At 34.8% G+C, this 13,389-nt stretch overlaps 1 protein-coding gene across 1 annotated transcript; it reads left to right on the plus strand.

Annotated features, from left to right (window-relative positions):
* Positions 1-12,714: 12,714 nt before the first annotated feature.
* Positions 12,715-13,179, plus strand: LOC138316443 (twist-related protein 2-like). Its single transcript, XM_069258138.1, has one exon. It carries the CDS (start codon positions 12,715-12,717, stop codon positions 13,177-13,179), a length of 465 nt encoding a protein of 154 aa, XP_069114239.1.
* Positions 13,180-13,389: the final 210 nt, after the last annotated feature.

The following is a 13,389-nucleotide window of genomic DNA, read 5'->3' on the forward strand; positions in this document are numbered from 1 at the left end:
CAAGTAAAGAGATCCACATGTTGATAAACCTCCCCCGCCAAATCCATTTCTTTACAACTCTGTCTCCGTTCGCTTTGAACTTTTACGCTACTTCCGGTTTTAATTCGTTACAACTTCCGGAACAAAGGATTTTGCGACTAGATATGCTTATATCACCATCTGCATGTTTACATGATCCTTAAACATATTGTTTATGTCATGATAACGATTTTTGCTTACTTATATGTATTATTTATCGATACCATATAGTACATTACATCTAATAGGGTACTCATCAACAGCCCTAATCTTAGCGCTGACACATAAAGAATACACAGCCATTGATCCTGATCATGGCTTTTATTGATAAGGGATAATCCATACGCATAGATACGGATTCAAAGCCTGCACCTTAAGCATGATGCACCTTTCAGCTTATCTTTCTCAAAGGAACCAAGACTTTCTTCTCGTGTGCTCTCGCGAGATGAAATGAGATTTTCATGAAACAATCGAGATATGATTGACTTAGTGTGATTGATCTGTCTTGGTTTGTTTTTGTTTAATGTTCATCGTATGTGAGGCTTCGATCATTTAAGCAAGTAGATTTTCATCAACACACACTGATTCAGGAAGTAATGTGAAGTAACTTTAGCTTCAAGTCATACAGGCATAGTCAATTATCAAAAAGGTATTCGAAAATGTTTTAAAAAGAATACCAAAACACGAAAAAAATTAAAATAAAATTCAATTTCATTTTGAAAAATCTGTCCAAAAGTAAATTCCACTATTTTTACTGTAAGGAAAAGGCCAGTTCAGTGTCGTAAGGGTCCCGACAAACGTGTGTGTTTTGAGTTCAGCTTAAGTTGAGAAGGGTATTATAATATAACTAATGAAGAAATTTCAAAAAGATTACAAGTCTACTCAAAATTCACTCCGTGTAATATTTAAATTGTATTTTCCGTTCCAAATGAACTTTAATTTCATTGGTTCCTTAATATTACTCCGTGTTAATGTATATAAATACGAACCTTTTACCGGGGAACAAAACACTGCTGCACCATGCATAATCATGTACTTTTAATTACTGAGAAATCTGGGTAAATAGTGTTGTACTCTAGAACGTTAACGTGCAGCACGTGAAATAAACCCGGCACGTGCTGTAGCTCGCGCGTCTTTAGTGTCAATATATCGACATTCTTAGATTTAATAATAATAAATTCTACGTTATAATTTGCTTATAAAAGACAAAATACATATAAATATCTATAAAATTAACGTTTGCATTATAAACTTTCCTTTTAATGTTCTTTAATCGCCAATTTATAAACTTTCAGCCCCAGATCGACGTTCCTAGTTCTGGGATTTCTCTTGATGTTACCGGATCAGATGCATGCTTTTCAGAGCATGCAGTGGATCGTAGTTACAACTTATCCGAGGAATTTCTTTGTAGGAATACAGTTTAGATCCACACCTGTATCATTGCTTCCCAGCTGTAGAATAAGCCCGATTGGTGATACAGCCTTCGGGGATATATGAAGTTGGTACTGATATAAGCATGTCATCACTGCCTGTTCTTCTTCCTTTGTGGATACAGGACTCAAATCGGAGTGTTTAGTACATTGTATGTACTGGCGTATTGCGCATTTATAGTTTCTTCGTAGATAATTCTGAAGAACAGAGAGAGAATATACCATTTTTAGTTTCGTTATAAACCGCTACAGACAGAGAGTTCTATCATTATTATCATCTAACAGCGCAAACATCAAAAATCAATTCAGCCTCTTTATGCTTCATTAAAGTAGAAACAACAAGAACAAGTGAGGCATTGGAGAACGGTAACACAAGCGATTGAAGATGCTCACTAAAACATGTTCCGTCATACTTATCTATTGGAAGCTAGAAACAATTAAAACGTTTTACACATACACTGTAAACATATATTACGTATTGGTATTTTTGCCCCCTACTTAACCACAAAATCATTGCAATCCATTTTCACCCGTCAAATATATGGAATTTCTGAAGTCAAAGATGGATGGGAGACGTATGTAAACACTTTATGTGCCATGTGGTATATCTAAAGCATCAACTAAAGTAAGACATATATACAAATATCACGTGTAAAGCTGGGCTAAGACGACTTTAACACTCGTACACCTCCGACGGATTTCATTGCATATAACACCGCCTTGTTTTTGGCCCCACCAGAGCGTTAAAAACACAATTCACCATTTCTATATAAAATTATTTTCCGTACATAGTATGATTTTAATGCAGTAAATAAATGCGACAAAAAGAAACATTGGGGAGGAATTCACAGGAATAAACTGTTAGACTTATACAATATCTATAATAATAAATATACCTAACCTGTAAATATTACATGATGTTGCTTTAGGTTGGTTTGTCAATCCTAGACACTTTCCTAATAAAAGTTGTGGCCATAAAGATATACGGACTGTTTGTAATAGACAAATGGAGATAATTAACCTCAATATGACCATGATCCATTGCCGAAAATAGGAAGCCTTTTCTTAATAAGGCAAAATGAAACTGTTTAGTTAAAGTTAAAAAGGGGAAATAAAGCAGAAACTAATGACAAACACTTTTAAACGATAGGAGGGAAGGCAAAGGTGTGACCATATGACCACTCTTCTTGAATGTTACAAGATGAAATGATATGGCTTTAGTCTGAAACTGGAGTATTTTTTCTTTCTAAAACATTCATAACATCTTAATTTTGAGTGTTCACTCATATTAGACAAGAGCTGTTGGAGAACAGCAAAGCTCGCCTATTCAGAAGAAGTCAAAAAACCCTAAAGGGCCCCAAATTGGTTGTATTATCACGTTCAGCATCCATACACATTAGGAAAATAAAATCATAAACATTTATGATGACTTAAGCTTAAACAATTGACGAAACAGAAGCTTGCTCAAAAACTTTAACGTCAAATGGGACGCCAACGCTGACGCCGACGCCGACGCCGGGGTGACAACATTACCTCCCCCTATTCTTCGAACAAGCGAGCTAAAAAAACCTCTGATCTAATATATATTTTGACCGTTATGTAGTCCGTGTGTAATGTTAAGTTGGTGGAGGTCTTCAGCGGTATGATTCAGTCAAATAACACTATAAAAATAGCCGATAGTTTTGTCCTTATTGTGATACCAATGATATTGGTGATTAATTTCATTATTGATTGAAGTGCCCTTTTTGACCTTAGAAAGAAAGTTATATGTTTATAAGTGCTATTACACGATACCAAATATTATGAAATTTTCACAGCTTAAGAATCGAAATATCAAAACATTGAGAAATGTATGTATTTTTTTTAAATTCTGTGTTAACGTTATACAATTTGTCCTTGTATGTTTTATGTGTTAAATGTTGTAAATATGTTTCTCTATACACTTTGTTTTGTACAGAGACTAAATAAAAAAGTTGGTTGAAGTTTGCCATCATCAGAAAACTTCCATGAACAAATCATCAAAGAGTCAAAACATGTGACCTGCCATGATCACCACACTTCTGCATACAGATATTACTTGTTGAATGAACTTTTATAACATTAACTCGATTGAATTAAGAGAACACGGTAAGTGGTGTATGAGTTACAAACATTGTAATAAACAATGCAGGTTATGTACATAGTCAATTCATCAGTTTAGCTGATATTTCAAAGATAGTGTCACTTAACAACTCGTCATCATTTATTAAAGATGCTCCACCGCCGACAGACCATAAATAATATTCATCATTTTAACAACAATTGGTGTTTAATCGTGTGTATTATGTCTAATTAACACAAAAAATAATATAAAATAATTTGTTTTGCCTTTGGTGCATGCACAATCGGTACTTATATGATATAGGATAAAGTGGCACGGAATTTTTTCGGGATGCAATTAATCATTTTTTATATTTTCAACTTAAAGTAAAATAAGAAGCTCAAACTTTTCAATGGTGGTAATGGTGTAAAGTAAGTAACTTTTGTAACTGAAGAAAAATACTAAATCGTCTGCTCCTGTTTTTGATAGTGAAAAAATACCATTTGTCAGCGGTGGAGCATCTTTAAATTTCCATTGAAAGCCTACTACCCAGAAGAAACAAATAAAGATCAATATTTTCGAGAAAGTCATATGTTTACAACAAGTTCTAAACATGCATCCTTGGATTTCAATACAGATGGACACTGTATAAGGAAGTGCTTATCAATGTTATCCGTTTCTTTTCAATGCGATATACAAATCAGACTATCTGTGTCTGATCTGTACACAAGCAATATTTCTCTAATGAATTTCGTGAAAAAGGGGAGATGTACAGAATTATCTCCAAACCCATTCTAGGATTATGTTGTCTTATGACCGTTATGATGTTTGTAACGAAATGCCAATTTAATTTCAAAACCCAATTGGTTCTTCTCTCAAGGCTTTCTTTTTAAATCTCTTGCTCATAATCTAGATACACGAGTCGTAAAGTTCAAAATAATAAAGTGTAATATTTGTTTATAATTTATAATTTCTAGACAGGTGACTAATCAGTGCGGTTTTCTACATCAGTTTCACGCGTATTAAAGTAAAACTAGACCCTAAGTGTGGTTAAATAGTTGCTCGTGAAATATCACAGGAAACTGACATCAAAATAGTTTTATGGCCAGTCGCTATTTATCGGGCTGACACCTGCGATAAAGTGCTAAACCCGGAAACGCCATCTTACCAACAACACCCTGTATAGAGGAAATTCTCATCGTTTTCTCCTATACGATTACAGTTGTATGTTTTAGTACAAAGTTAGACCAACACTGAAAGTGGGCTTATTTCGATACAGGACACCCGATCGCTAGTTTGTTTTGCCGTTAAATAGAATATTCTCCGAGATCGTCGTATCCAATGATTTCTCTGCCACCTTCCTCGTCAAGGGTCAAATCAAGTTGACTTTTTATCCGGTCAATTAATGCATTTTGTAAACTCATTCTGACATATACGAGTATTTCTGATGATACAGTTCGCGCTTCAAGTTTTACGTTTAAAAACAGTTAATGCACGTGCAGTCAGTAATGTTACGACAAAAACACGCCCGAAGTTTATGGTAGAAACATGTGTGTACATGTACAACGCTAGTTTTTAAGGGAAAAGTGAAATTAAACAGTTTTATAGGCGAAATGTAGCCCGCGATACTTCACAGAAATACACGTTGTTCCGTTTCGCTTAAATTGAAAGTGGAAAAAATTAAACAATAAATGTCCATTTGAATTTATATATTGAAATAAGAACAGTTATCGCGAATCAAATGCCCGGTTAATCAAGATCTCCTAAAATGAAGCATTGGCGAAGACAAGATGAGCCTGGAACCTGTAAATTCTCATTTTTCTGTTCAGGTATATAAGCTGTAATGTGAGACTACAGGATGTAGGAATGTCGACATTAACATGTATACAGATCGCATATGTGATTCAGATTCATATGGCAGGAGACGTCAATGAAAACCACTTTTAAGGCAATCACACAGTCTCGGTTTAGAGGATTGTCTTCCTCTGTCATCTCTCTTTTGCCTCGTTGATTTATCTTTTCCTAATGCTACCGTTATATATCGGTACTTGTTACATCATCGCTGCATCGGGATAGAAAGCACATTGATGCAATAGTAATAGTAGCTCGCGATCAATTCGGTGTTAAATAGTCAAACACTGGAAAAAATAGCAGTTGAAGCATTACTGAGTTTCAACTTAAGTGCTAAGATCAAAACCATATGAAACACACTTGCTGACGGAAGGTGATTAAAACGCTTATGAGATGTGTCATATGGGTATACATATTGTACTATGATGTAGTATCACATTATGAGTTCTGTGCTTATATATACTAATTATGGATTTATATTCATTTTGTCATTTATTCTAGTTGTGATTATGAAAACAAGTTATATTCATATCTCCATTCCCAGAAGATTTTATACGAACTAGGTATGTTTCTGTAACACTAAGCTCGTACACGGATGCTGTAGGTTCACTAGAACTGTCTTTCAAGTTTTAATGTAATTTAACACAAAAGACTATCGGACGATTTCCTCTAAATCAATTAACGAAATTTGTATTTTTAAGAGAGAGCGCTTTATCGCAGAAAGATGAAAATTAACTAATTATACGTGGATGTTTGTTAGACTTCGGTGCTTGTATGTGAATTTTCAATTACTTTTACTGAGACGGGGATGCTCTATGGTGAAGATATTCCACGTCGTATTATACAGATGAAACTTTCCGAAAGGGGTATCATGTTTTTGTGAAATACTTTAAACTTGGGTATGTATAAAGGCACTTGTACCGCTAATTAGCTGGCCCTCTAATCCGTACAAACAGCCGAATCTCTTCATTAGCAGGAGGGGCGGGTACCGCTCGCGTGGCCTAAACCTTTAGATCTAATTATAACACAGAAATACCGAAATTTATCTGCTCGCTTCGGTTTCAAGATCAAGCACCGAAATTCGGACTACAAAGACTAAATATGAAATTGACACATAAAACAAACTCCGTGTATGAAGGCAGTGAAATTGGAAATAAAAAGAATGGACGAAACCTGAGAAGGCATTCAAACGTCTCTCAAACGTTTGTAATGTATAGCTCAAATGGCTTTAAGATAATGCAGTTACATACACTAGAACAGAAAAGGTTTTCTGAAACTATGAATAAGAGATTTAGGGGTTTCCTCATACGAGTATTTAAGTAAATAAGTTTACATTAGCGATGGGAAATGAAAATAATTCTTGGAATTACTTTAGAGTCTACATATTCATTGATAGACCGCTTGTCTTCCTACCCCTAACATTACTCGCCGTTCCCGTGGTAATTTGCTTAATTCCTTCTGTTTTAACGAGTGATAATAAAGAGGAGGAAGGAAATGCTTTGCCTCTGGATCTTTTCCGCGTTCCAACATCAAAGAAGTATGAACTTGTTTTTAACAATGGAGGATAGGCCTGCTGAAATTGTACGGCACAACTCAATTTGAGTCCAAACTGTTTCATCCAAGGATACTGTTCAGACAATAGACACTGGTATAAGTTATGACGGACTGTGGGTTTCCGATTATCGGTGCTGATGTGGTGATTGATAATCATAGCGTACGCCAGTGACCCCATGAATAACTTGTGCAACAATAATGTTTTATCAAGTTACACACGTAAATGTCGTCTGGTCTGTGGTTTTAGTTTGACCTTGACTCGCATGGATGGTATCGGCAATGCATCAGACAACACATACGATTTTGAGATATTGTTTTCTTCTTCAGATAACTTTTTATGAGTATCAATATAAATCATATTGTTTATGAATCTGCAAATATTTCATATTCTTTATAGTTTTTATCTATTTAGCGAATAACGTAGATGATTTATTAGACAGAAAACAGATGTTTAAAAACAGTGTTCAATGTATATGATGATACAATATGATATATCGATATATATATATTTCTGCTTTATTTAAGCATTTATGTCATTATTTTTTTAATTATGAATTACTAATCAAGATAATCGAGGTGTCTATTGTGATGTTACCATAATGTCGGCTTTCGCGCCATTCTCGGATCTTTTCTTTATAGAGATATTAAAATAAGAATGAGTTAATCAGAATTGGTGTAAAAACAATGAAAAATATTTTAATACTGGCATATGAATACCTTTAATACATACACAACATACATGTGGATTCCAAGACTGTAGCTGTGCCAACTGATATAAAATTATCAAAACTATACATTATATGCAATTGGAATTATTGTATTACATAAAAAAAATAAGTATATCTTAATAAAAATGGTGAGAGTTGTAAACAGTGAAAGCAGAGGAATAATAGCTTTATACGAAACACGTTTTGATTACTAGTGTTAAATAGATATGATACTAGGAATTGTAAACAAAACAAAATACATTAGACATCCGTGTTGATTCACGTTTACCATAGATTTGTTATGTCGATGTAGAACGATGACCACAATGTACAAAATGACTGATAACCAATGATAAAAAAGTGATTAGGTTACACTGTCGATGACATGGACACTACAGAGTAACAGAACTGTTGGTTGAATGATAAAACAACATTTTCCCATCGAACTATATCTAGCTCCAACTAATAATTGTCGAACCATATTAAAATGATTACTATGATAAACACTTGTTTACTTTTTTTGGCGTTTTTGTTTGTTTTTCTCTCTTCACAGTTTCTTGCGTTTCGATAGAAGCTATCTATGCTGTTTTCACATATCACATTTAGAACACGTTTATTCATGCTTGATGTCAACATATCCTAACGTTTCTGCTTGTATTACAAATATATATATATATATATATTATGTATTGTGATGCTATTCATTTTTTATACTTGAAAGGATTATAGGTTGTTTTGATTTAACATTAACTTCGAATGTGCTTTCTTTATAAGTGAGTCAGAACTTAGTCTCAGAATAGGGTGGTCGGTGTTTCTTAAAGCCATGAATGTTTATTTTTTTTATTAATATTTCATAACTAAACCAAGCGAAAAAGCTTTTCTACGACAATTCGATTGTGATGTTGTCATAGTAGTTTATTTATATAATAATATAATACAGGTAGTATTTGTTAAAGCCCCTCAGTAGTCGGTGGCAGTATAATATAATATGATAGTGCTTCCTCTCTGTCTGTATCGCCATGTCTATCTAGATCTCGGATGTAGATATTTCACGTTCCATTGTCGTACAGCTTCTCTGCCTGTTTTACCAGTCCTGACGTTAAATGTCTGTATAAAATAACTCGCCATTACTAGATGTGTCGCTGTCGGTCGGACAATCATAATGGCCAGAACACATCCAATTACTGTCGTCATGCCACCATCATTTACTGACACTTTTTTCTTCCATTCAAAGTTTCTGCATTCTCCATGTAGTGTTTTGTCAATGCCTTCAACTGATTAGTGATGTTCGGTTTATGTGTCCAGAATAAGGCTATTCTAGATACTCTGCCAACTCAGGAGTTAGTGGGGGAAAAGAACACATAATGCTCCTGTCCAGTACCAGTTATATGTGTCGTACATTTCATACCCACGAATTAAGGAGACCATTTAATACGTTATTCATCACTAACATTTTGAAAATTACAATACTTATAATGCATAAATGTTAATTTCACAACATTATAAAACACCCCAAAATGATTTTTGCAATATTGTCTAAAACATTATATCATTACATACGGACAGAACAAGAAGCAAAGTTGTCTTCTACAATTTTCGTTTATATTTGAAAGTGATTTCTTCAGAAATGTTTTTTATCTAAACATGAACAAAGCATGACAGAAGAACTATTACAGCGTATATTAAGTATGTGTTAATAAATGTTTATCAATAATCACACCTGTTTGCCTGTGCCTTTGAATAGTTTCATAGCTTAATTCATCAAAGTTTATGGTTTTCAATAGATTTCAGAAGAAAGCAAAACATGTCAAAATAATTTTAGCCCATTTATAATACACAAAACAACAGGAAACTTGATTTTTTGGAAGGTATTTTCCTGAATGCGCGGTATTACCACTTTGTAAATAGAGATTGCGGGTAGGTGTATGTATGACTTGAAAGGTACGTATTATGCCTAACACTTCACCATATTTGTGACTCTTTTTCAGTTCACGATACATCACTCAGTCATACAACTCTGCATGTCATGATCACTTGGCTTCCTGTCATTGGTCATCTCGATCTTTTAGCACTTTCCAATCTACGTTGTCCATTTGACCTATCGAGACATCCAGAAGTGGATTCCATTTTCTTATCTTTTATCGTGTATAGACAGGGTTCGTTATATTTTGCAAACCAATACATTCTTTAAAGACAGTGGTAGCTATGCCACGACACGTGTGATGATTGGGGCACCACTTATCAAGAGCAAGTCTTTCTAAAGTATTATACAAGATCATAGCACTGTCATGACGTGCAGGTCAGTAAAGGTAGGCAAATACATCCTTGTACAAAAACACTTAAGGCTTTAACATCTTTGACAATTTGAAGGACTACGAATGGCGTTTTTAGTTCTTTTGCTTTTCTTGATTATCGGATCGCGATAAAATATTCTAAGTACTGAGCTTCTCCGAGACAGGATATCCTACGAATTTAGTTAGTTTTTTTTTCGAAATCCTATTTTAAATATCATATCATCATTTTGAAAATTAATTTCCAAATGATTGAATGATGTGTACTTTCCTCTACAAATCCGCATTTGTTATGTAAAGGCGTATACCTCCGGATCCGTGTACTATCGATGAATCGCAAATCGTATCACGTTTACTGTGAGAAGTAGGTTACGCCAATGACGAGTTTTACACATTTCCAAAAAAAAACCAAAAAAAAAACAATTCACTTAATATAAAATCTTTTACGATTCTCTACGTATAAATATAACGATTTGAAGTTATAATTATAAAACCACCCACAATTAACTGTTTTCTTCATTACTTTGGTAGAGAGAGGCTAACTGACATTAAGTATTTCCTGTGCAACGTATAAAATTGTTTAAAATAAATGCTTCCGCGACCCACCTATCAATTTGTCCATTTTCCATTTTTTCTCTTAAAATTTCAAAAACATAAATATTTTCTTTGCTTTTAGCACTTACGTAGAGTATGCTGGGATATCCCCCCTTACAACACTTTCTTTGATCTACACTGAAGTTACCGCATTAAAGTTTTGGGAGTCACTAATGAGAAAAGGGGATCGTGAAAATAAGAGGCACGTATTTGTCTGGATCAACAATTCGAGAGTAAAAGGCTCCAGCAATGCTGCACACCGCGCGCGGAGTATAATGGTATTGCAGCATGGTTAGGTTCGTTACCTATCTTCAGATATGAAATAAATTTCCGTTTAATAGCATTCATACCAGGAAATAATAATACAATATATTCTTTCAGTTCTAGATATAAATACTAGTTTTTTTTCCAAACATCTTCGCATGTGTAAGTATGTAAATATTTATTTCTGATTTTGCTGTTTCTATGGCTACCATTCAGTAGACAGAAGTGACACCTAGTGAGCCCCTCCCCCTCCCCAGTCCTGCCCCCCCCCTTTCCCCTTACTTTCGTCTGAGTCGTATATAACAGAGAGGAATCCCTTCATAAAGTCACAACGATCGCCTGCTTTATGTTCAGCAGATATGTCAAAATAATTTGACTGCATGATTTTCCGGCTCTGCGGGAGGGCATTAGCGGAAAAGCAAATCTCTTTTGCACTATGCAGCGAAAGACTTTGAAACTGCCAAACTTTTATTTTTACGATTTCAAGGTCAGTTTAAGATAATAATGTTAAAAGTCTCATGTTCTGTATGGAGTTGTATGCAAAGTATAAATAAAACAATTCCCCAAACCTAGCTAATTTATTTTGTTCCACCTCAACATAGCTTAGTATTGTCAACAAATCTGTCGATGCCTTAAAATAACTTCCAAATAAAAAAAGTTATTTTAGAAGTTGTTCAAGGAACAGCACTAAAATAATGTTAGATTAGACATTTATATATAAACTGAATTTTGAGTCTGACGTTTTGGGCGCCAGAAAATAGGAGCGTGTAAACAATGTGTATTGTAGTTACAAATGCACAAAATAATTCAGGTACATGTAATTTCATATTTGCTGACTAGTTTTGGTATGATGTAACTATTAATGATTAATTTAACCAACATAAAACTATACTGCTGCCTATTGTTTTATTCAAGGAAACAATTCTGTAATAGATATTAGAAAGTAACATAAATATTTGGAACTAGCCCTAAGTAAGGGTGTTTACTTTTTTTCTTATCAACACTTCCCAGCTCATTTCAAATAAATTCAAATAAAAAAATCTGTTTGAACACCATACGGAAACTTTTTCATCCTTAATAATTTCATAATATCTGTTAAAATGCTGAATCTATATTTTTTCCAACAAACATGTGATTTTCATATTATCTTCACTATAAATAATTATCTATGTTGTTCATTTATTTCCCCTACTTTATATTATGTATTGCGCATATTTAGAAACCTTATCGCATTGTTAGGGTCCCGGACCTGATATTGGGACGGTCTCACTGCGTAATTACAAATGTGCGTAAATTGCATACAATATACTATGGACGCGTTACAACACTATTGTGTAAATATGCGTAATCTGCTCGTCAATTTCCCTACCAATGTAAGGCACAATTGGCGCGTTACACTCTGGTCCGGTTCCAGTGGCGCTGTCAAATATTTCGGCATAAGATAGGCAGACTCTCCATTGATAATTTCTTTCACTGGAACTCTTCCATGTTGATGTGTAACTCGATAAGCGGGAAAGTGCGCGTGCTATTAATTCTCACGGATGATTGACACCTCACGGGTACGGCGGCTGGCAAATGAACGGTACGAGGCGGGATTACCTTAGACTCACCGAGGGTCATATTAGACTGATTATATTCTTGGTACGGGTCAGTTTGTTGAAAAATCACCCAAGTCTACACCAAGTTTTAAGTAGATAAACCGTGCAGATTTCTAGATGAATAAGGAAACAGCTGCAGATAAAAATACTATCTAATTAGCTGCGTGCTCCAGGCACACTGGCGAAAATATTTTCAAATCGAACAGGCCCTTTTTAATCATTCAAGTGTGTAAAAGGATGATTCCTAAGCATCACATTCCATATTCTATGGAAAATTTTTCTCGGCAGTCAACAGATCATTCAGTCACATCAGGATTTTGTCATCAGATGTACACACAAGACCCAGTCAAACCAAAACAAAAACAACGTAAACGGAGCAATTCCAAAAGTAGTGACGGTATTGTGAGTGTGTCATCGCCGGAAAGTGTTGACGATTCATCTCCAAAGAAACTCAAGAAAAAACCGCAGCTGTCTTTTGAGGATATCCAAACACAGCGAGTAATGGCCAATGTCAGGGAACGCCAAAGGACACAATCACTAAATGATGCATTCGCACAACTTCGCCAAATAATTCCAACATTACCATCCGATAAACTGAGTAAGATCCAGACGTTGAAGCTGGCCACTCGCTATATAGACTTCCTGTACAATGTCCTCCAGACAGAGGAGTACTGGGACAACTCGTGTAACACTAAAATGACCCCTAGTTGTAATTACATGGCCAACGAGAGATTAAGTTATGCTTTCTCAGTGTGGCGGATGGAAGGAGCCTGGACCATGCCTTCAGAATGAAACCGTATCCTGATTTTGTGATATTGTTTCTGGTAAGTATTTGGATAGATATAACCGTAATATCTTTGTACTTTTCAATCTTTGTTGTTAGTTCAATGGTCTGTTACATTAAATGCCAATGGAACAACATATATTTAATTCGAATTTTTATTAAAACTCAGAAGTTTAAACACTATACGACAAAACCACTCCATGTGTTTGGCTTTAATA

Source organism: Argopecten irradians, chromosome 2 (assembly GCF_041381155.1).
Source record: "Argopecten irradians isolate NY chromosome 2, Ai_NY, whole genome shotgun sequence".
Taxonomy (NCBI): Eukaryota; Metazoa; Mollusca; class Bivalvia; order Pectinida; family Pectinidae; genus Argopecten; species Argopecten irradians.

Excerpts from the sequence above, each read along its gene's own strand:
- LOC138316443 (XM_069258138.1), top strand. The coding sequence starts at position 12,715 with ATGTACACACAAGACCCAGTCAAACCAAAACAAAAACAACGTAAACGG.